Source organism: Dermacentor variabilis, chromosome 3 (genome assembly GCF_050947875.1).
Source record: "Dermacentor variabilis isolate Ectoservices chromosome 3, ASM5094787v1, whole genome shotgun sequence".
NCBI lineage: Eukaryota > Metazoa > Arthropoda > Arachnida > Ixodida > Ixodidae > Dermacentor > Dermacentor variabilis.
In genome coordinates this window covers 27,398,362-27,422,112 of record NC_134570.1, presented here as the reverse complement: position 1 = coordinate 27,422,112, position 23,751 = coordinate 27,398,362, and the positions used below count along the sequence as shown (strand labels likewise).

At 47.0% G+C, this 23,751-nt stretch overlaps 1 protein-coding gene, 1 long non-coding RNA gene and 1 pseudogene across 2 annotated transcripts; 2 read left to right on the top strand and 1 right to left on the bottom strand.

Annotated features, from left to right (window-relative positions):
• Nucleotides 1–1,230: 1,230 nt before the first annotated feature.
• The window catches only part of LOC142573919 (uncharacterized), a 140,001-nt pseudogene continuing 117,480 nt past the window's right edge, over nucleotides 1,231–23,751 (bottom strand).
• LOC142573790 (solute carrier organic anion transporter family member 4A1-like) lies at nucleotides 4,366–19,256 on the top strand. The gene is made up of 6 exons (XM_075683045.1): nucleotides 4,366–4,447; nucleotides 5,388–5,714; nucleotides 6,095–6,370; nucleotides 11,810–11,912; nucleotides 15,823–15,922; nucleotides 19,058–19,256. Exons 2-6 carry the CDS (start codon nucleotides 5,406–5,408, stop codon nucleotides 19,254–19,256), a joined length of 987 nt encoding a protein of 328 aa, XP_075539160.1. The 5' UTR covers nucleotides 4,366–4,447; nucleotides 5,388–5,405.
• LOC142573918 (uncharacterized) lies at nucleotides 20,205–22,932 on the top strand. The gene is made up of 2 exons (XR_012826372.1): nucleotides 20,205–20,581; nucleotides 21,993–22,932. It is a non-coding gene; the product is annotated as an uncharacterized LOC142573918 (long non-coding RNA).

Below are 23,751 nucleotides of genomic sequence, written 5' to 3'. Positions count from 1 at the left end.
GGCACACGGTCTCGGATGGGAGGGTGTGCATATCCGTGCGTGGTGGAGAATCGGGGCACTACACCTTTGCGTAGAGAATATTTGCATGTCCTACAAACTGTGAAGGTTGCCGACGTAGCCTTCGCATAGCAACTGCAGAACACAAAGGAAATGCGCTGCTCGGGGTATCTATTGCTTACGGGTGTATGAGTCAGTGCTTGCGGGGGTAAGGGCCATTGATGATGAAAGTTTACGACATGCTGTTCTTCATGTTGCATGCGTGATTAGAAAAAACATAAGCACTGTTCGCTTAACTTTGCTGAGTGCTCGTAGCCTCTGCCTTACCGGGCTATGAGCCATTGCATTTTGCAGTGGGGGGTGTGGCTGCTTACGGGGGATGAGCCATTGATGACGATAGTTTTTTTTTTGGCACACACGAAAAACACGCGGAACCCAAGCCATATACAGCTTCGTCGTAATATTTATTCACAGAGGCGCCATGCGGGATCTTAACTGCGATGGCGATATAGATGGCGCAAAGTCCCCAGAGGGAAGTGCGGGAAAGCATCCCCGCTGCATACACACCTTATACATGGTGCGTTTTGGCAGTTCCACTACGGTGTGTCAATACATTGCTTCAGTGATAATCGCAATAACGTCGGCCTTCATCGTGAGATGAGTTCTGCCAATTTTTTTAAATATAAATTGGGCATCGTAATCAAGTGGTCGTAGCGCAAAGCAGAAATGTTATTCTCACTGTTTATTAGCTTATCAAGTATTAGTGTTCACTTATAAGCTTGATTCGATTTTTTAAATATTTTGTCTCACACTGTACCGCACGATTCTTGTCTTACATGCACCCCCCTGGTGAAGTTTGTCCCATTAGTGGGGTCAACAACTAGTCCACCAAACAAGCAATGGCAACAGGGCGCAGCAGGAATAGCAATTTCCGATCCCCTTCACGCTTTTCGACTTTGATCATTTTCTTTTTCCTTACGGCCTTTCCTTTTGATACCCACCTTGCTCAACTCCGCAAACAGCTGGGCTGTCTTCTTCGTCGTTTTAAATTTAGATTATGCCCTAGGACCCCCTTCCCAAGCCGCAGTAGAGAGAGAGAGAGAGAGAACAACTTTAGTGAAAATGCCTGCAGAGTCGGTTAGGCTCCCTCCACGCAGAGAGGACAAGCTTTCACCGCGACGCGGCCACTACGTCAGTCTCGTGTATTGTGCTCCTCGAGGTCTTGGTTCCTCGCTACTTCTGCGGATCCGAGAGGGCCGCCGCCCCCTTCCTGGGGGTGCTGCCCCCCTTCTCCTCGGTTTCGCGAGGTCGTTACCTCTCTAGAGCTGCCGAGACCTGCTGGACGGCCTTGAGTTGTGCATCTCGGTCATAGCTCCTCGTTGCAGCCTCTAGCTGCGGCGGGATCGTCGTCTTCTCGCTGGCTTCTCCTGGATTTATACTACAGTCCCAAAGTATGTGAGCCGCGGTGGCTCTCTCCTTAGCGCACAGTCTACACACGTCACTCGTGTACACGCTCGGACACACGTGCTTAGCTAGCACCGGGGTGAGCAGGGACCCCGTCTGTAATTGCCTGTAAACACTGCCTCCTTCCGGGTAAGCCCCGGGTGAGGTGGCGGCATAGTCTGTCTGTTAAGTCTGTACCACTTCACTATTTCGTTGAAGGTGGTCATCTTGTCCTTGGCACTGCACCGCGACCAACACTCCGAGTCGGCCGTGCTTGCAGCTGCGCGGTTGGTTAGTCCTCGCGCGGCCGAGTTGGCCGTCTCGTTGTGGTTCACGTTCCCGCGTTCCGACACGTCACTGCCCATGTGGGCCGCAAACCACTTGATCACCACAGTGCTTTTGCGTCCGATGTCTTCGGCCTTGCGCAGTATGCGCGCAGCCTCACTACATACCCTACCCTCAGCGTAGTTCTTCACTGCCGTTCCAGAGTCACACAACAGTGTAGTGCATCCAGGGCCGGAGATGGCCAAGGCGATGGCCACCTCCTCCGCCCGGTGCGCCTCTCGAGTCCGGACGCTCGCCGCGGTCTTCGTTGCACCCGTCGATGCCCCGACAGCCACCACCGCGTATGCGTCGTTGCTCCCTCGATACTCCGCGGCGTCCACGTAGATGGCGCCTTCTTCTCTGGCGTGGAGGTCCACGAGAGCCCTGGCTCTAGCCAACCTCCGCTCCTTGTTGTGCTCGGGGTTCACGTTCCTTGGGATTGGGCAGACCCTGAGCTTTCTGTTGATGCTATCCGGTATAGGTAGGTCTTTCTTCTGCTCGCCTTCCCTCGGCTCGAGGCCAAGGTTCCGCAGTATCTTCATTCCGGTTCTCGTTTCAGAGAGACGCTCGAGTTGCGCCGCTCTCTGTGCTTCGGCTATCTCGTCCAGCGTGTTGTGGACTCCCAGCGCCATGAATTTTTCGGTGCTCGTGCTCCCCAGGAGGCCGAATGCAGCCTTGTACGCCTTGCGTATGGTGGCGTCTATCTTGTTACGTTCGCTCGGCCTCCAGTTGTGGAAGGCGGCCACGTACGTTATGTGGCTAACTGCGAAGCATTGAACGAGCCTAGTCAGGCTCTCCTCCTTCATCCCCGCTCTTCTGTTGGACACCTTGTTGATGAGTCTCATTGCCGCGGCCGCTTTGCCCGCGAGCTTGTTGACCGTTTCACCGTTGACTCGGCTTCGCTGGATGAGCTGCCCGAGCACTCGAATCTTCTCGACCTCCGGTATTACTTGTCCTCCCGCTGTCTTGACCGTGATCTTGGGCCGCTCGTACTTGACTTCCATATTCTTTCTTTTCCTGCCCACTCCTGTCGGTGGAATCACCAGCAGTTCTGACTTGGCCGGAGAGCAAACGAGTCCAGACCCGCCCAGCTGCTCCTCGATGGCGTAGACCGCTTCTTGGAGCGTTGTCTCGATATGCCCGTCGCTTCCTCCCGGTACCCATAGCGTAACGTCGTCGGCGTAGATGGTGTGCCGGACTCCCGCTACTCTTTCTAGCCGGTTGGCCACCCCGATCATCACGAGGTTGAAGAGAAGCGGGGAGATCACCGAGCCCTCCGGAGTTCCGACGCTGCCCAGCTTCTTCTCTTCGAGCTGCAGGTCTCCCACGCAGATTTCGGTGGTCCGTTCCGTCAGGAAGTTTTTGATGTACTGGTACGTCCTTCTGCCCATGTTTAGTCTGGATACTTGGGCCATGATAGCCCAAGTCGCGGGTCCCGATCGAGTGACCAACAGAGCGCTCAAGAACCTCAACGAAGCGGCCATCGAAACGCTCACGAACTTCTGCAACAAGTGCTGGCAAGAAGGAAGGCTACCCAAGCAATGGAAAGCAGCCAAGACGATCCTCATCCCCAAGGCTGTCAAGCCGCCCAACATAGAGAACCTCAGGCCGATCTCGCTCACTTCGCGCGTGGGAAAGTTCCTCGAGCACGTTTTCATGAACAGGTGGCAGCGTCACCTGAAAGAATCGGAGCTTTACCCAAATTCCATCATAGTTTCGGAAGAACCTCGGGACGCAAGACGCCATGATCGTACTGAAGAACGACATCATCGACGATACGACGGGCACCAAGGACAACAGAGCCATACTCGGGCTGGACTTGCGGAGCGCCTTCGATAAAGTGAGGCACTCGGCTATCCTAGCCGCAGTATGCGCTAAACATGTAAGCCTTTGTACTGCATGTATAAAAATCGTATGTGTCTGTGGTTATTTCTCTGCGTCTCCGATACAGCCTCCCCGATTTTTAGACAGCACCATCTTCGGGGAGAAATCTGACCGGACATTGCCAATAATTCTATTCGCATTAAAAGTCGGCAGCAGAAGCAGCCGTGTGAGAACAAATTGAGTTCAACATTATAAGGCTAGTAGCATACCCGGTTTCTTGAAGAATGTTCTAGACCGAGTAACTAAACCAAATGTCTACATCCACACCTACAGGGTGAATTGAGCGAGGAGCGTTAACGCGCAGAGAAGTGAAAAATATGTCGGCAACAGTAAAATTGAAGAAGTTGCCTACACAGAAGTCCAGAATGTGGCAATGCGGTACGTCGCTATGCATTGCTTCACTGTTATAGCATTTACGTCAGCATCAATCCTTAGATGTGTTCTGCCGGAATCTCTTTTTTCTATAATTCAGCATTCCGTGCAAATTTTTCCTTTATTTTTAATTTTTTCTGCACCCTATATCTTTTATTTCTAAGTGGCAATTTCCAAATTTTTTATGCCTTCTCCGTGTACATTTCTCTGAACCGCCAAATTCCTAGCATATATAAACCACTCTGGGTATGCGCCACGAGCACTCTCGAGAGAAAAAAGCAAAATAAGAAAGCAAAGAAAAGAACTGAGGAAGAAGAAACAAGACGATTCCTCGTGCAGCACGTGTCACCTTCAGCGTGGACTCGTACAAGGTCGCATCAGCCGCCATCGTTGTTCTCGGCCGCTTTTTAAGGAATTCTACACTGACGTGAGTGAACCACGCCCTCGATTTTGGCCTTTCTAAGTACCCTAACTGCAATGTGCCGTGGTTTTTTCCTGCGGATACCTAGAAGTGGTAAAAGGAGTAATTTTTTCGAAGCTGTGAAAAGAATCCCAGTGCTGCCATAAATTACGGAGTTTTGGTTCTCGAAACGATACACTGCGTTTTGAAGGACTCCATAGTGGTGGACTACGAATTAACTTTTACCACCTGAGACTCTATAATGGGCACCCAAAGCAGAGTAACTGAGTGTGTTCTTTGTTGTTGCTTTTTCGTTCCAACCTCATCAGAACGCTGATGCTGCGGCCGTGAATCGAGCACGCAACCTCGTGCTCAACAGTGCAACGGCATAGTCGCTGGGTCATAGTGGTAGGCGTGCCCTATACCATTACGACTGACGGGAGAACAAGAAATCAGTCACTTAGTTTTACACTTGGTTTCCACAATAAAGCTCCTAGCCAAGCTTTACTCGAAAATTAATAATTTCACAAGCAAGCGAGTCCACCTAAACCCGAATTTCCGGAGACTTCTTTCATTATGTGAAATTGCGTAATTTACATGAAGTAGTTGGAAAAATAAGCTAGCTCAGTCCGTCGCGTTTCATGTAGGACGAAGTCCATCGACGTAAACAAGAGTCAACTGATAATCAGTGAGGGAGCGCGTGAGTGCTTAACTTGAGCTAGAACAAATAAATTACACACACAATTTCTGCCCAGCAAATCGGCTTGATGATGGCGCCGGCTTTATGTAACCTAAGCTTCGCTTTTGAGGCGGAGGACGGCGTGCGCTCATACTTTGCCTCCGAGATTTACAGCGCGCACACCGCTCAATCTAGCACACTGCTCAATCAAGCACACCACTCAACATAGCTCAGGCATACAAGTTTAGCATGGTGACGTCACGTGCTCGCTTCGACATGCGCCCGCAGGGCTCCTCCCAGACGACCATGTGGTCCGGCGAGAACCAAGGCTCGGACTTTTCAGTCTCCTCCTTCGGCCTATCGGTGCCGCAGCTGGTCAAGGGTTCGCCCCAGCTGATGCCGCGCGATCAGCCCGGCTCCGGCAGCGACCACGACGTGCACTGTGGCCTGCTCGGCTACTACCCGGCCTTCCTGCAGAGCTACCGCACGCCCCGGTGCTACCTCGTTTTCCTCTGCGTGATCGGCATGACGCAGGGCTTCGTCGTCAACGGCCTGGTCTCCGTGGTGACGCCCACCATCGAGAAGCGCTTCCAGCTGCTCGGAATCGAAGCCGGGGCAAGTCTGCGGGCTATAGGTTCCCGATTCTGCGGTAGTCTCGTGTGTCGTACCGCGTGTGATAAATTGATGTGCAAATTGTATATACCTTTGCTAAATGCGTTTTCGTAAGACGTCAAAAAGAATCGATGTGTACAATTTTGTTGTTATGCTATGCGCAAGTCATAGGTAGATAATTGTTATTGGGAGGTCATTATGAGGCATTTGCTCGCACTGCTGTAATTGTATATGTAGGGGCCGAAGATCTGTCAAAAACGCTGTACGTTCCACCTTCGGCTCCCATCCGTCCTAGCATGGAAATAAACACCTGCTCCTCACTCTCTACAAAGCGCTCGAGCTGTGACCGTCTCCTGACAGCCTGGTCTGTCGCAAAACCGCAGATGATCCAGAGCATGTTCAACGTGGCTTCGTGCGTCATGATAACGCCCGTGAGCTACCACGGGGGCATCGGCCACAAGCCGCTCATAATGGGCATCGGCGCGCTGGTCATGTCCGCCGGCTCGATGGTGTTCGCCTCGCCCCACTTCCTGGCGCCGCAGTACATGGCGCTGGACAGCGGCGCCACCGACGTGTGCCCGCAGCGAGGCCCCGGACAGTGCGGCTCCTCGGCGTCGTCCGGTGCCACCAACGCCAACGCCTTCAAGTACTTCTTCATGGTACGCGTGCTTCGTGCGTCGTTCAGCTGCCGGGGAAACACACTGCGAGCCGTTTGCGTTTGGCGATGCATTTATTAATGAGGCCAGAAATGATAACAGGGCCGCCGAGGCATGGCATGTGAAACAAAAATGAATGAATGAATGAATGAATGAATGAATGAATGAATGAATGAATGAATGAATGAATGAATGAATGAATGAATGAATGAATGAATAAATGGGCAAGCCATCAGCAAAGTGACTGGGACACATTTGTACTTCCTACAGATAATTTACGGCAATACGAATAATGAAACAAAGAACAAGTATTTCCACCCAAGGATAACATCTGCTGAAAGTCCAGTAAAAATTTGAGACAATTTATCCGATATAATGCACCTTAGATTAACACGAATATTTCGCACTCTTGAAAAGATGTACTCTGCGTTGAAAGTGTTTCGTGATCATCTTCTTTCATTTAAAATTTATCGTGTACTCCATTAAAAGTTGCGCATATACCTAACGATGCTGGTTTCTTAACCAAATACCTTCTAACAGGCTTGTTCGAACAACGTACTTGTACTTTTATGTCGCAAAAGCTTGGTGCGGGCGCGCCATGGGCAACTTACTTTCATTTAGCAAAGTGGCGTTTGCCTAACTTGTATATTTTACAAACTTGCGATTTCGTGCAGACTGTGACTCGCCCGCTTACGCTCAACATACCTCGAGTTCTCTTTCAGATGCATCCAAAGTGAGTGGAGTCCGTCTGTACTGTTACAAAGAAATGGGTAACCGACGGTGGGACCAAATCTCTTGTCTTTCAGCGCAGCAGCCCAATGCTTTGATCATTGGGCCGCATGCTTCTCTCGTAGCAAACACATTCTTTGAAACAACTGGCCCGTGAGTCACGGGCATTTTCCCGCATTCTTCCCTCGTCACATCTAGCGCTTTGAGGTGCCATGTTTCACTGACACACTTTTTATTGCAATAACAATTATCCACCTTTTCGACTAGAACAACCTGTGCTTCGCCGCAATGCCCTCTGTACAACATGAAAAATTGCAAGATGAACGGATATTGACGGGGAGTCTACATAGCTGGAACAGTCTATTACCATGAGTAACGAAACAAAAAAATACACGCAGTGCAATATAGAACAGCCAACAAGAACCGAGAGTGCAGGAGACATGTACAGCAAGAAAAAGCTGGAGACAAAACAACACAACGCCTGCAGTTCAAAGGATGCTCCACGTCCGACACCATGACAGCTATTGGCGCTCGCTAACCCTCTCAGGGAAGGTTTAGCGTACATACACACGCACATACACATGCCAGACCGTAGCTTGATTTGTCGCCCGCCTCATTCGAAGGTTGTAGGTTCGGCTTCCACCGGCGTCGAGTTTCCTTCCACTTTTATTTCTCTTTTGCGTATGTTTACATTTTAGTGCAAAAGCAGGTAATTTCCTCCATGTGTTCCTTAGCTTCTTTGTCTGTCTGCTTCATATATGCTTGTTACAAGGCCTTGGCAGTAACGAAAATACATGTATTTTTGGTACTATCTTAAGATAATCTTCGATTATACTTTATTTATATCATGATACACCCGGTAATACAGCTGTCACTGAGATAAATGTGTATTGTATGAGATACGAGACACAAGTATGGCAAAATTCACAAAGCGACCCCGAGTCACCAACGGCAGCTATAGTTTATTGTGAAAAACGTTTAGGCCAACTCTTCTTTCTAATTACCAAACATGATTGAAAAGGATGCAATGCCCGGTGACGCTAGTATTATTAATATAGCTTTAATTATTTAATTTTAATTATGGTCATAACGTGAATACTCTTACTGCATAATGGAAGTTAAACTGGCACTCATAGCATTCCATTTTTCTAGAGACTTTATGGCTAAGAGTTTTATATACTACATCTTGCACTGAACAGAAACATTATGCGGATGAAAGCAGATCTCTGAACATTTTGAGTAATCTGAATGCACTTTGCGAGCACTTTATCTATACACAGATAAAAAATGGTCGCCAATCGGCGCTGGGAAAGTGGTTGGACGGCGATGCTTTACACGACAACTAGAACGATTACCCACTTAGGCGTAGGTTGAAATTACTGACGTGGTGACATTCACATGCACTTTACTTAATTATTAGCCCAAGACGTTTCGACGGCCTGCCACTTCGCTTGCGCAGCTGCTTTATGCCCCTACGAAGAGTGGACAAAAAAGAAGAGAAATTCGCCGCACCTCGAATGCACCTTGCTCTTCAGGGGTCCTTATTATAGATGTCCTCGCGACTTGCCACGCGATTGGCCTCTCGAGGCAATTCAAGTGTACTCGCGGGCTTCTTTCACGTTCAAAAAACACTTTTGTGTAGCGCGTATTCAGCAACAGAAAGCTGTATCGGGAGTTCTAACGCGATGGCTTTAAGAGCACCGTGTCGCAGAAAATCCGTCGTCGGCGCCCCGTGTGCAGCGTCGACCATCTCGAAGCGAAAAATAATTCGAAACCACGCACAGCCAACCACGCAGGCCCTCCGTGTAGGGCAATGACGTTACTGAAATAATTGAATTTCTCAAAGTAAAATGCATCGAAAAATCGTAAGGTACGTCTTACACACAACTTACAGACAAGATAGCGTCGTACTATAGTTTGTATATACGAGAAAACATAATTGTGTTATGCGGAAACTCAAGCCAGCGTTTCCACCATTTATAGAGCGGCGCACCCGGTTCCTTGCAACACCATCCAGATGGCGCTCGCCTCCGCGCATCCGCGGCCCACGCAAGAGGCCGCGTTTCTACCAGAAAGCTCGCCCCCTCCCCCACCCCGTTCATGCATAGCGTTCACCGCCAGGGTTTCCGGATAAACATTATGGTTACATAAGATACAGTTGCCGGGAAACGTGAGCAGCAGTCAGGGTTGATATCACGTTGCACTCTTAAAGGCGAAGCTTAATCGTCCTCGATATTCATGTTGCTCTACAATTTTCTCATTGATCCTTTTATTTAATTATAATAGAATTTCAATTATTACTGAAGGCTAATTATGTAATTAGGCGGTATACAAAAAATAATCTGAGTATCTCCAAGCCACTGCCAACAACATTATCTTGGTTCTGCCCAGCTACGTTGCATTTGCGTACTTTTAGGAATTGGTGCATGATAGTTCGGACGCCCTGTATGTGCATAGCAGGCTTTCTTTCCATTGTCCGAACCCGCTATGCTGTTTCTTCATCTGGAATTTTACATTTTACACCATTTCTTGTGCCACTGTCGAGGCGCCCGTTAATGTAGCATATAATGCGTAGTTTCTTGGTACATTAACACATTTTTCCTGCACTGTGAGAAGTTGCGAACGCTTTTCCACAAAATGACCACGTTTCTTTGCCACTTCGCCCACTTTGCATGATTGCGGATCTCGCGCAAAAAAAAAAAAGAAAAAGAAAACACAGTGGCACCATACCCAGTGTGACCCAGGTTGTCTGCCAGCTTGGGGTGCTAGGTATGTACTGACTGCCATCTTGCTGGGCAGGCAACATTGGCCGCTGGGCATGTGCTCGAAAAAGCAACTTGCTTCCGGCTGCTGTCTAGCGTAGTCTACAGACTTGCTCACTGGTTATGTACCACAGGGGTGCGTGCCCGAATAGACAACTTCGGCGCTGGGCACGTGATAGTGGTGTGTGTCCATTTCTGGACAAACCGCCAAAACGGATGTGCCAAAGTGGCAAGGTGTTTACCGACTTATGCATGGGAACGACTATATACAGGTATATTCGCAAGCGCCTATGCTTGCAAAACTGCCCAGAAAGAACAGACCGTGACAGGGTTGCACCGTCGTCGTCCTCATCGTCTCTTCAATCGTGATAGGCAGCTGCTCTTGGTCATCGAAATAAATGTTAAATGTTCCGTAGCAATATATTTGAGTGATAGCGCCCCATCTGCAACGGACACCTCCGCGTCTAGTGTGGCCGCTTCATGGATGTGCAGCGAAGCTTCAGTCTCGGCACTAAGGCTAGTGACGGACTTTCATTTGGGATGCAGTGATCACAAGATATACTTTCTCGTGGTATCATTAGGGAATTGTTGTTGTTGGAAACGAGAATTTCACTTCGTGTGTCTGCTGATGCTCCCACAAGGCTTCGTGATTCATGGATGACATGGGAATGTGCAACACGTAGCACAATAAAGCTATTCATTACTTTGAAAATCGTCTTCGACCTTTGCTGCGACGGTATTTATCCAACGCCCTGCGATGGAGAGTGCGAAAGTGTGTGACATCTAACAAATGTGGGAGATCGCCGAGATTACCCGTACTCGTTTGCAAGCATTGTTTTTAATTCTCTCGAAGAGCTAAGTGCTGCTGATAGACGGCCATGCTATTCCTATATAGAAAATTATCTGCTGTTACATGATCTGCTGTTCCTTCGCCTGACGGGTACAAAGTGAAATTATGATGCGCATTTCGTGAGGATATCATCAGCGGCGTCTGCTGCTCTACCTTGGACTTTACTCGCACCAATTTACGTGCGCTTTGAACATTACCCTGATGATGATGAAGATGATTTCCGCATCCCCTTTAGTATTTAGTTGGTTCGTTCACTTTCTTTATTTAAGTCTTCAAATATCCTTATGCGCTAAATTTTATTTAATACCGTTTATTAAGGACTGGAAAGATTGCTGCATGGCAAGATTTATTGTTTATGAGCATTTTTATGTCCACAGATTGCGTGCAATCTAGTAACAACTTAATACTCAGATTACGCATTGAAGCCGAATGTTCTTGGGAAACTATACAAACGAACACGAATCTATATAAAACACTGACTCGCTTTACGACTGTACTGCAAAGCTGTGCTTTGTGCCGTTAGTAAAGGCGGCATGAAAAAAAAGCTGATTATAGCAAATCTATTTGCGCTTATCTGCTGCACGTCCGGCTGACCCAGTAAGTGTTGTGTAATTACGTATAACACTTCGTTAGAATGCTGAAAAAGCTTTGTACTTGTTAGCACATAAATTGAGAGGAAGAATGTCTTCTAGCTGGAGAAATAGATCGCCAGTAAACACCTGTACATATTGAGCGACATCTGCAGTCATGTTTTAAGGCAGAATAATTACCTCGTGCATCAAAGTATATTAAGGTACATATGACCAGTATAGTATAGGATACAGTTAACCGTCATGTATCTTGCAAGCATATCTCTAATGTTTATCGCCTCAGTATCTTGTATTTGTCATGATACATCTGCACAGCATCTTTACCCAGCCCTGGTTGTTAATAACAAATAAGTGAAGCCACTTGTGTCCCTTGTTTTCTCTCGCTCAGAAGGAAGAGTTGTTTGAAAAACTCCAGTAGCAATGAAACAGATGGGTCGAGAAAAAGTGTTGAGATGACTCGAACGTCAGATGCTCTTGTACAGGTGACATAATGTCCTCCTTTATGACGCAGGTGGGGCATGCGCTGCATGGCGTCGGCTCGTCGCCATTTTTCACCCTAGGCGTGGCTTACCTGGACCAAAACACACCATCGGCCAGCGCATCTTTTTATATGGGTAACTATCTTGACGACAGAGCAACGCAATTTTTTAAAATGCCCACCTGATTCGTTATAATGTGAAATGCCGTAGCACTGTCATAACAGAAGTGTGCGACGCTGTTTCAACGTGGCTAGGGATTCTACACAATGCAGCAGAATGGAGACTGACAGATGAAACACACACAAAAATGCACTGACGCTAATACCTGGGGTTTTTATTTTGAACGGAACAATGACTAGTTCCAACAGCTTGCACGTCAAAATATGAGTTTTCTGTTAGTAAGATTGGTGAGAAGCACGGCACATGAGAAAAAACTGATTTGATTTTACCTAAGAAAAGCACAAGATACGTACTTTCTCTTTATGTCAATCATCGTTCTACATCTTTCTGCGATGTTTGTCGTCACAAGCGATGTTGCTTTTAGGCAACCAAAGAATCAATTTAACAGGAAACTTCAATATTTAGGTCCACATAGCACGAGGCATTTTGTCTGCTTTCTCAATCACTTATAGAAATATGACAATCGCTAAATAATTGTCTATTTTCTTAATCACCTTAGGCAAAATTTTCACATATGACACGTCACTCTGTACAGGCGTGTGAAGCTAATAAATAATGAAGTCAATGAAAGCACAGGCGAAATTATTTGCAAGTGTAGAAATGATAAGATGAAGGGAAATGAAAGGGGACGAAAAGCTCAGTGCCCTTCCACTCTATAGAAGGATGACCAGCGAAGCTGTGTATGTGGGCCCTTTAATGGCGAACTGCACCTCCGCCACAGGTAGGCCACGCATTGACTATTTTCGGGATCGGCCCACGTATCGGGAGGGCTTAACGCCTGCTTCACTTCTGCCGCCGGTCGGCCCGGCATTGCACTATCTGCGGGATCGGCCCACGTATGGGGAGTCTTTTGCTTGCAACGCCAACGACACGAAAATTTCATTGGACGGTAAAAAAAAAAAAAAAATGTTGCCGCCGGTGGGAACCGAACACAACACCTCCATATTGTGCGTACGATGACCTACCACTTGCGTTACACCTACGGCAGTTCGAACGCCCACATTTTGGAGTATTAAAAAGTATATGTACGAGAAATGCCCCACTTATGGCCATGGTGGCGCATATGTAACGTTCATTTCACCGATGGCGTCACGTAGTACGTGAACGTTAGGAGCACGCAGCTGACCAATAAACCCTCGTATACTCTCGCTATGTAAGGAACAAGAAGAAAAGGGTAACTGACGGGCGCCCGATTTTTCTACATATATATATATATATATATATATATATATATATATATATATATATAGATATATAAACCCGGACCATTGCCCTCCAAATATTTTTGTGGCTGAGAAAAATCGGGCGCCCGTCAGTTACCCTTTTCTTCTTGTTCCTTACATAGCGAGAGTATACGAGGGTTTATTGGTCAGCTGCGTGCTCCTAACGTTCACGTCCTGTCCGCTCTTGCATATGTGTTGAGCGTCGTACATAGAAATATAAAGATTACACTGTTTTGCACTGGAGCTGAGGTTTAAGCTCAGCCAAAGAAGATAGACGGGTAGCTTTACTTCGGCAGGCGGGCTTATGACGCAGGGTGTGAGACCGGGCTAGTTGCTATTTCATTGCTGAAATGTCTAACGCAGTAGTAGACACGCGGCACAAAAGGGCGACAAGGACAAGCGCCCTTATGACGCCATTTGCCTATGGTGTCAGCAGTAAATGTGCGTTTAGGATATTGCCTCGTAGGGTCGATCTGCCTAGGTACTTCCGCAAGCAATACCTGACGAAAGCTACTCCTTTATTTCAAACTGCACTTGCGAAGATCAGCGCAATATTTTAACGCGATTGCGTTAAGGGCCCCGTGTCACAAAAGAATTAATGTCGGCGTGGGACGTTGCTTGGCGAAAAATTATTCCGAACCATAACAACGCAGGCCCTCCTCCGCCTGGTGTAGGTGCGTTACTGAACTAATTGAATTCCTCAAAGTAAGATGCGTCAGAAAAATCATAAAGTACAGCCTAAACACAACCTACAGACATGATAGCGTCGGATTGTAACTTCAATATACCAGAAAACATAATTCTGTTACGCGGAAACTCAAACACGAACCCCTTTTACGAGGGGCGCGGTCCCCTCGGTTCCTTGCAACATTATTGCACTCGCATCTGTGCAACCGCAAGAAAGCTTCGGTTACCAGGAAGCGTGACAAGCAGTCAGGGACCTTTGAAATATATCGCGTTCGAGTCTTAAAAGGGAAGCTTAAGCGTCCTCCAAATTGTTCTGTGCTCTGGGGTGCCTCGGTAGCGAAAGATACTATTAGGCAGCAGATATATTCAGTGCCCACGGAACAAAAGTGCGAATGGCATTTGCACACATTCATTAAAAAGGGCTCTCTATGTTAAGTCACATTTTAAGCATATCCTTTGGTATTCTTGCCGCGATGGTTATTATGGGTAATGTTCAATATGCCTAATACGCACAGATTAGCATCGGTATAGGACTACAAATGCCGCTGTAAAATCGCTATTTGCGAGCATTGTCGTCCTCAGGTGCATCAAGTGTCCTTAATGCCTCATAAAAAATCTGCAGATCCCACGCACTGCGGGAATTGATGTTCTCGAGTCTTTGTATGCTGTTTGCTTTGGTTGACGATAATTAGCGGTGATGTTGGCGGCGAATGCGTAATTTCTTCAGCGTTTATTATAATACGAGAGCAGTGAGTTTACGTTAAACGTTTCGGGGCGTGCACCACTGCTGTTTGTCTGCGCAATCCACAGAACACACAGGGAGACGTGTTTGCTTGCCGCATTGTTATGCATCATTGTTCATTTTCTCTGAGAGCGTTGAGCATTAGCATGGCCACACATGGCACAACGCATCGTGGCAGATGTGGTAAACTCTAATTGAATCATGGGTCTGTGCTCAATTCAATTGATTATTGTAGTTGCATGCATGCGTAATATACATTCATTCGCGGCCTGCACCACGTTTCGCTGCGTAGCGAAGACGCACCTGTTGCGCGCGACGCTTCTTTCGGACATGGGTGCCCTCGATGCGCCGCACACGCTTTGGAGCCATTTTGGAGGTGCGCGTTTACGTGCTCCTTCTGCATACGAGGCCAGCATGCCGCTGAGACGTCAGCTACAAGCGCTTACTTCAGGCTATGAACGACTGTAATGTTTACACTGTCCCAGCCCTGCACGCGGCCTCCGTAGCCCAGCACCTACGTGTTTGTCGCATAGCAAAGCAAGCACAGCACATGTTATACGTGCAGTGCTTGCTTGCCCATCGGGATGCGCGGAGGCGAGCGCCATCTCGTGGTGTTGCAAGAAACCCGGCGGCGAGCGCAAGCAGCAGCAGCGCCCGGAACCTCATGAGAAGAGGCTAAGAAAGCTTCACTGTAATACAGGTGTCAATGAAAATTCAACTTAAAGCTTCTGGGCTTCGGGAATCCTTCAGTTCGGGCACGTATTAACGAACCATGCTCAAAATAAACGCTAAGCGACGATGGCGGGAGGTTCGTCCGCACGAACTAGCACTGCACATCGCACGAGGTGCTTGCGACCTTCGTCCCTGGAGACCACCAGGACTATGTGCAATACCTGTCATGTGTTTTCTTTAGAGTGATAAATGCCAGTGCATGAGAAGCCTTGATCTGTAGCGCTTCGTGCTCTGCGAGGAGTGCATAAGTGTTGGCTTATCTCCCTATTAGCTTCTCCATAGGTCTGCGTTGTCATTTAGGCGAATATTAAATTAAGGGTCCTGCAGATATAAGCCCGAGCCTTAGGTCAGTGGTGGTGCCTCCAGCGATTGCGGTGCCAAATTTACTGCCGGTGCGTTTCTGTAAACTCTTGCACGTGCTCACAGGGATGAGAACTATAAGTAATCTGTCGAAGCACCCACCTAACACGTTGTTTTGCAGGTATTTTTTATGCCACATCTGTCCTGGGACCCGCCATGGGCTTCCTGCTTGGCGGGTACTTCCTTTCAATATACACGGACATAACCACCGATCACTCAAAGTAAGTACGTTCGTACTTTCAGGGCTTTATTTTCAGCACTAAGATGGAAAAATATTTGGGGAAAATGTGTGCATATGAGGCCTTTCTGGAAAGTTTTTAACTATGAATTAACGTGCCGTGATATCGCTGCTTTTTGTAAAATCGGTATCTTGTCCAGTCGTGGCTTGCACTGATGGGAATTGCAATGCGTAGGCAAATGTGCTCCGTCTTTACCTTTTAGTGATAGCTCATGTTACCGCGCAAGGTCATTTACGCATTGTCCAGTCCGGCCGACATATCTCTTGTCGCAAGATAGCGAGATCTCATTAGTACTCCGGTGCCACATTTCATATACGGCTTGGCATGCTTTTTAATGCAACTACGTGTCTTGCTCCCATCAGAAAGTATGCGTGGGCACAGGTGGGCGAGCTTTCGTAGCGCAGAAAATACGGTTGGAGCCCGGTGTCTGTGCATGGGAACATAAGGTATCACTAAAAGGTAAAAGCGGAGCACATTTCCCTGCGCTCTTCAATTAGCATCAGTGCAAGCCACGACTACATAACATACTGATTCTTGGAAAAATCTGGCACACCCGGTACGTGAATTGTTAGGGGCTTATCACATTAAAGAACGAGGTTCATAATGTATTAGCCATACTTCAGTTTTACTCTTGCGCGCAAAGAAACAGTTTCTTTGAAAGCCGGCTGTGTTTGGGCTATGGCTTGACTGAAGCTTTTTGATATGTTGTGCATTTTGTTGTCTGTATATATTGAATTGTAGTAGAGAACAGAAAATAGTCGAAAGCTTGCGCCTCCCCTTGTCCCCTTCCGTCCTTTCCTGTTTGCGCTAAACGGCCGTGATTTCTTCTGGTCTACTGAGCAATATTTGCGGAAGGTAGGCAACAGGCGGAGAGTATAGGCTATCTGCGTATGAGGCTATGTGTCACAGTAAACCACAGTAAAATGCATCAGATCTAAGGAGTTTGAATCTACATACACCGAAGCTTCGTGTGAGTGCGCAAAGAGTCGAAACACGAGTGCCCATACACACGCACAAACAGAACCACACACAAATACGCATACAAATTATACCGACCCTTTTGTTAAGCGGGGTTGCTGACTAGTAGCGAATATGACGGAAGCCTTGAACGTATCAAGGTTTTAGAGGCAGCATGCAGATACGTACGTAGCGCAATTTCAATCCATTCTATCCGCGAAGAGCGTTTGATTTCTTGATTACCGTGCAGCCGTAGATGCACGAATGCGAGCTTCCTGGTTCTTTTTATCCTTTCGCCTGTTAGGTCGGCGCCGCAGCTCCCGCGCATGCGCAGAGGCGAGCGCCATCTGTTGGTGCTAAAGGAACCCAACAGCACGCGCGGTGCGCGTGCTCCGCTGTAACTCGTTGGCTTATTCTGCAAGGCAACAATCAGGCCTCAGTTCGCAGGGTCGCGAAACCGAGCGAGGTTCGTTAACTACTACTTCGCTTTTGATTAGTGCGCTGTGTCAAATAATACTGAATCACGTAAGCCGCATGAACGATGGCGTCAATAATGAGGATACGCGAGGTTTTCAGATCCGTGTCACGATCGTGCGCACAAACTTTGAAGGGCACCCCCTGTGACGATAAACAGAAAAGGACATTCACAGCGTATTTTTTTTTCCAACACACTAGCTGAGGAATTTCTTCGGCAATTAACCGATGCGCTCACATCAATAAGGATGGCCCTTAATAAACAGTGACATTATTATTGCTTGTTACAGGGCTTTTAAAGCGTGTCTCGCTGTCAACACATGTTTGGCCTTCCTTGAAGCGATTGCGCGACATTTTTACCTGCTTCATGCCTATGGATAGGGTAACCTTCAAACACTGTTAGTGGCTTCCGAAATGCTCCTGCTTAGCCACCACTAGGCTTCGCTCGGAAATATATGCAGTGACTTTATTCAAGTCGTTTCGTCAGTTCTGGCCACGTACGCGTAGAATCGTACAGATGCCGAAAAACAGTAGTCGACCCAACTGGCCTGGCACAATAGCAGACGCAAGTGTAGGTGATTCCACCTACTCGTTAAACAGACCGTGAACCATTTTTCATCACACAAACTGGAAGATTTGCACACGGTGGTTTTCCCAGAATAAGGAAGATGCAAGACCCTTCCTGAGCTTCCCTATAGCGTTTTTATGTACTTTATTGTAATACCTTTCAGTTTTCCATAGTTTTTGGTCGTAAATATAAGCTTGAACTTCAGCTTGTACATTATTTCACCATGAAATAATGTTCATCTGTGCTGCGGCGACAAGTTAGCTTATTGAGGAGGAGAATATTTGTAGCAAATGCTGGCAATTCAGTCGTTTATTACGCATCAACACAACAAAGTTGTGCAGTTCGTTTTCATGCAATCTTTTACACATTTTCGACATAACCCTTTAGGTCAACAATGCAAGAAAAACGGGAGCGTAAGGCCGGAGCCAAAGTTTCGACAAAGTTGGCGCTGATCTGTTCTGCTGGTCAAGTCAAGTCTCCATCTTTCTCTTGCTTCTTCGTTTTCTTCATATACACCAATTTCGCTTCATTGCTCATCATGAAGTAACCTGCAATAGCGCGTAATCAGTGACGCGCCATCCAAATTTGCAACTCACTGGTGCTGTTGGTAAAAGCCCGTACGCTTCAGTGAGCTGTCCTCTGCGCCTTGCACCAAACTACCGAAGACCGCCCCCCCCCCCCCAATCCCTCCTATCAATTGTACTCTATAATTAATGTTCTTCTAAGTTCGAGACCGGTTGTGGCAATACAGACAGATAGAAAACCTACACAACGTGTCACTATATTGTTCAACAGCTTGTACTCGGGCCTTATCAAGAGCGTTTGACTTTTGTTAGCTTGTCCACCCAGCAAAATGCATTGCGTTCTGGAAAAGGGCAGATGCGTCAAGTTCTTGAAAAGTGTCTGTTTCGACAAAGTCTAGTAGCGTACTGCACGCATCTCAACGGTAACGGACATTTACTGTATGACAGTACATACATTTAGGAGGTAAGCCCTGCAAGGCTCTCCAGCAGTTGTTTGGAACCCTCTCATAGAAACACTTCATATGAACAGCCGAAGAGAGTCAACCGCCGTGCCGGAGTCGGGCTCAAGATGTAATAACCCGTTTTCCTTTTCAGGCTGGGCATGGACTCTTCGAGTAACAACTGGGTGGGCGCTTGGTGGCTTGGCTTCTTCGGCGCCTCCATTGTCGCTTTCTTCACTGCCTTTCCCATCGCCAGCTTTCCAAGGGCGTTGCCGAGTACGCAAAAGCCTATTTTCAAACCAACGCATTATCTGTGGCTGACTGCGCCCCTCAACGCATTCCTCAACGCATGAGTGGACACGCTGAAACGATGACTAGATAGATCTGCGCAAAAATGAGTGAAGCTACCGCTTTGCGTTTTGCTAACGGCTTACTGACTTCTTTGTTGGTCGAGTCACATGGCAGAGTTATTGATTCCACACTCACATGGGGTATCATAAATGACTGCATGCAGTACCTGAATGTTAGTACAGGTATAGTATCGTAGCACTCGCGCACTTGTGTAATTGTACAAATTGAATTAGACTAGTGAAGTGTGGTAAAAGAAAGCTTTGACGCTCTTTATTCATTCGCTGTTCAAGAGCCAGAAGCTAAATAGCATAAACGTTAACGTAAAAAAGAATTCCAATGCAACAAGAAAGTTTTGATAAACACAATAACAATGAACTACTGATATCAATTTGGTGGATTACAAACTTCATGAGCGAGAACGCTTTCATTTGTGGGAAAAGAAATGAATCGTGTCACGTGGTAGTGACGGTGAAGAAAACAGCAATACGGTGGAATACGAAACTAGCTTTTATTGGGCGAACCTATGCCCACAAAAACACGCTACACTTATAGCGCAACGATAGCGGCGTACACGGTCGGCGATCGTCGGAAATCTGATCAGCAGGTCAAGCGCGTCGGCTTTTATAGAGCAGTCGTCGAATGTTCCAGACTAATCGTACGGACCCGCGTGCCTTTCACAAAGTTCTACACCATTCGCGTCAGGTGATGAAATCAGATAACATAAGGTTCGGCGACAACATACAGCGGATAGAAGCATCGATAACTTTCCAGAAAATTCGGATACATGCAGGCGCGTCCCACGCTGTGTGTGTAGCTTTGTAGTTTCACTCTGTGAGAAAAGTGGCGCATAGAGTTAAACAGAGTAGATTATGCTGCCGTGTACAAGTGCGAAAGGCGTATTGCGAACTTCCACACTTAATCGTCGCAGCGGCCATAGAACGGGCGAAAGATCTGTCGAGGCTGCAAAAGGAGAAGCGGATGCAATCCCTGAAGCAAGCGCCGAGCGCAGCCAATGTGCAAGCTGCGCCGGACACCCTGGCTACACCGGGTTCGCAGGCAGCGCCAGATGCCCAGACTACTATGCCGTCCTCACAAGCTCCGTGTGAGGCCCAGGCTACTCCGGGCTCGCAGGCTGTGCCGAGTTCTAAAGGCACGGCGAGCGCACACGAAACACCAAACCCTGTTGCCGCGAGCCCCCCGCACGATACGCAGATTGCGTTGGAGGTGGCTACCGGGAAAGAGCAGAGAAGGAGCTTTGCAAACCACGTCAAGAGGCTCCTGTGCAATTCAACATTCGTCTGTCTCACGCTCGCTGCGTGCGCTGAAAGTGAGTTCTAGAGTGCCAGCAGCCTGGACGCCGGGAATTTTGAACTCGCTATAACGCCCTTGTTAGCGCTATAGCGCAGTGGGGGCGGGGGGGGGGGGGGAATCATTCTGCAATGCGGAGCTGCGTGAAAGAAAGTGTACGTACCATAACGGACAAATGAAAGGTGAACATGATATTTCGAAGTAGCCCGTCATTCACTAGTAATAACTCGAGAACACGATCTGGAACTACCGGTCGCCAAAGATAGAACATGCATTGTCTTTACATTAGGCGTCCCAACTGAAAACAATATGCCATTGCACGAATCGGCGAAAGCGGGAACATAAGAAATCGTTCTAGCTAGCCCTACTTTGCTCGCATTTCAATTGTCCATGATCGTACACGTAAACTACAGCAGTCTTTGTAAGTATCCATTCTTCGCCATTGCTCTTGCGCATACCTGCCCTGTTCTGCGATCTTCTTTGAAGGCATTTGTTATGTCATTAAGATAGTATAACTTGTGCAGTTCCACAATTAACGCCAGCTTTCTGGTTATTTGGATCATTAGGGCAAAATGAAATGTTGAATTAGTTGCGTTTGATGATTGAGAGCACGTAAACATTTCAGTGTTGCAGTGTATTATAGCGATTTATAAGTTTTCATGTGTTTTCTGTGCCAAGTTCTACGCCATTTATGATGGTTCTTGAGCTCTGTGCGATATTGAGTGGTTATCACAGCGAGTATAGGATGGGAGGGATGGGGAATATATATATTCTGTGTATACCACTAGCGAATACATTATTAATCACACGTCCGGCTCTTGCGGTGAGTAATAATTGGCACTGGAAGGAAGGTAGAGAAACATGAAAAACTACACATACAGCTTTCTGTTGCTGAACACGTGTTATATAAGAGTGTTTTTCCGAGCGTGAAATAAGCCCGCGAGTACACGCAAGACTGCCGCGCGACTGGCCATATTGAGGCACTTTGCGTGTATTCGCGGGCTTCTGTCACGCGCGGAAATACTTTTATGTAGCACGCATTGAGCAACAGAAAGTTGTATCGGATGTTTTTTTTTTTCATGTCGCTCTAAAACTTTCTCATTGACGCTTTTCATCTAATTATAATATTTGAGAAGTTGATTAATTAACACTACTTATGTAATTTGGCGGAATGAAATAAAAAACAATTTTTACTGTGTCCAAGCGACGACAAACATTACCTTGATTCTGTCCCGCTATGTGTCATCCGCACATTTTCAAACTCTTGATAAAGTTAGCTGGAACACCCTGTAGAGCTAACATTTTTTCGAGCGTTTCTAATCTAAGACGCGATCATTTTGACGAGTAATTACTCTATTGTAGCTCTTAAATGTGCCATTGGCTAAAATCTTAACCTCTCAGTTTCTCATGAGTTGTTGTCTCAATTGCAGCTATGATCGCGTCAGGACTCACCGGCTTCGCAACGAAGATCTTCATCTCCATGTTTGGCATCTCGTCAAGCCGGGCTTCCAGCGTTCTAGGTGGGCTCAGACTGCACCGCGGAGAAATTTATTTGACTGCGCAAGATAGCCGTTCTTCGAACGTGCAATTACATTTGCATTTACGTTTTTGCATCACGATTGCACTATTTACGAAATGCATTTACCTATGTGGATTTTGCCAGCTGATGCATGGGTACATGCAGGCGATCGATATGCAGCACCACAGCGGCATCGCCAACCTATAGCAACAAGACCACATTTTTGTTCTCCTTGCTTGAGAGTGGCAGTCCCGAATATGTATTCAGTTCGTTAAGTCGCATGATTAGGTCAAGGTAACGACTTTGCGGATCCTCTCCCACTGATTCTTAGCGAGCGTAAGAAGCAGTGTTATTAGATAACGTTCACCGCACTGCTGCGTGACTGGGCGTTGGTGTCAAAACCAGCGTTGCTCTATTGCATCTTGTTAGTCATCATGCTTATCGTTACCAATTTTCTCACATAATAAGGTGACGAACTTTTTTGGCCGTTCTCTATGAACAAAATTTCCTGGCTTTATTTTTTCTTCTTCTGGCACCTATGTTTTCAACCGAAATATAAGGTTTTCTGTTTTCTGAATAATCTTAATCCCACTAAAATCTTTTCTGTGACCACTTTTCTGCTTCTTAGTGAGCTGAAATAAACATTTTGTTATAATTGTGTGCTATCTGTTTTCCGCATCACTGAGAAGCAGTTAAAATTCATTACAACATACAGCGACTGCTATTGTGATGACATGTATCGATTACTACTCAGTTGTCGTGATAACTATTTCGGCTATCACTTTCTTTAGAGGACGTTTGATTGTATTTCTGTGTACTTTTGTCTCAGTACAATAAAATTATTGCTTGCAGTGCCTCGTGATTCTGCGCTGTAGATTACCTTGACGGTGTTGGAACAGATTATCTTGACAGCCTTTGACTCAATCTTCCTGCTTTATTATCTTCTGCACGACAAGCTGCAGTGCCTTTGACTTGATCTCCGCTGCGTATGCGCAATGCAGGCATTGTGTCAGTGCCGAGTGCTTGTGGAGGAACACTGCTGGGAGGCTACGTCATAACGAAGCTGAACGTCAAGTCGTCCACGATCGTGCGCTACTGCGTCGTGCTGTCGTTCGTACCGTGGTTCACGCTATTTGTCTTCACGCATTCCTGCCCCAGCAGTCATAGAGCACTTGTCAACCTCACAACCAATTCCGACGAGTAAGATTCTTGAGTCCTAGCCGGAAGCGATTAAGATCATCCTCTAAGTTAGAATTTCATGACCAATTTTGGCGATTCATGCTTACGGTGCGTCGCTTATTAGGACTCTTTAAAGACGGCAATTCGCTTGAGTGATCTACGTGCATTCGAAAACGCTCCATTCATTCATTCATTCATTCATTCATTCATTCATTCAATCATTCATTTGTTCATTCATTTTTACAAAATGTCTAATGGTTTAGGTATTACTTGAAGTGAGAAACGTGTGCGTGTGAAAGCGTGTTTTGTAGACAAGAACCCGACCCTCTAACCTGAAAACCATACTTTCTGGACTGTAGTCCACGGGAAAGCAGATCGCAGGCTCGTTCGAAATGAAAAAAAAGTGAGGGCTGACTTCGCCTGAAGTACTTTTACAGTCCTGAATTACATAAGGTAATGTAGAGATAAGGTAATGAATTTAATACTGTAGT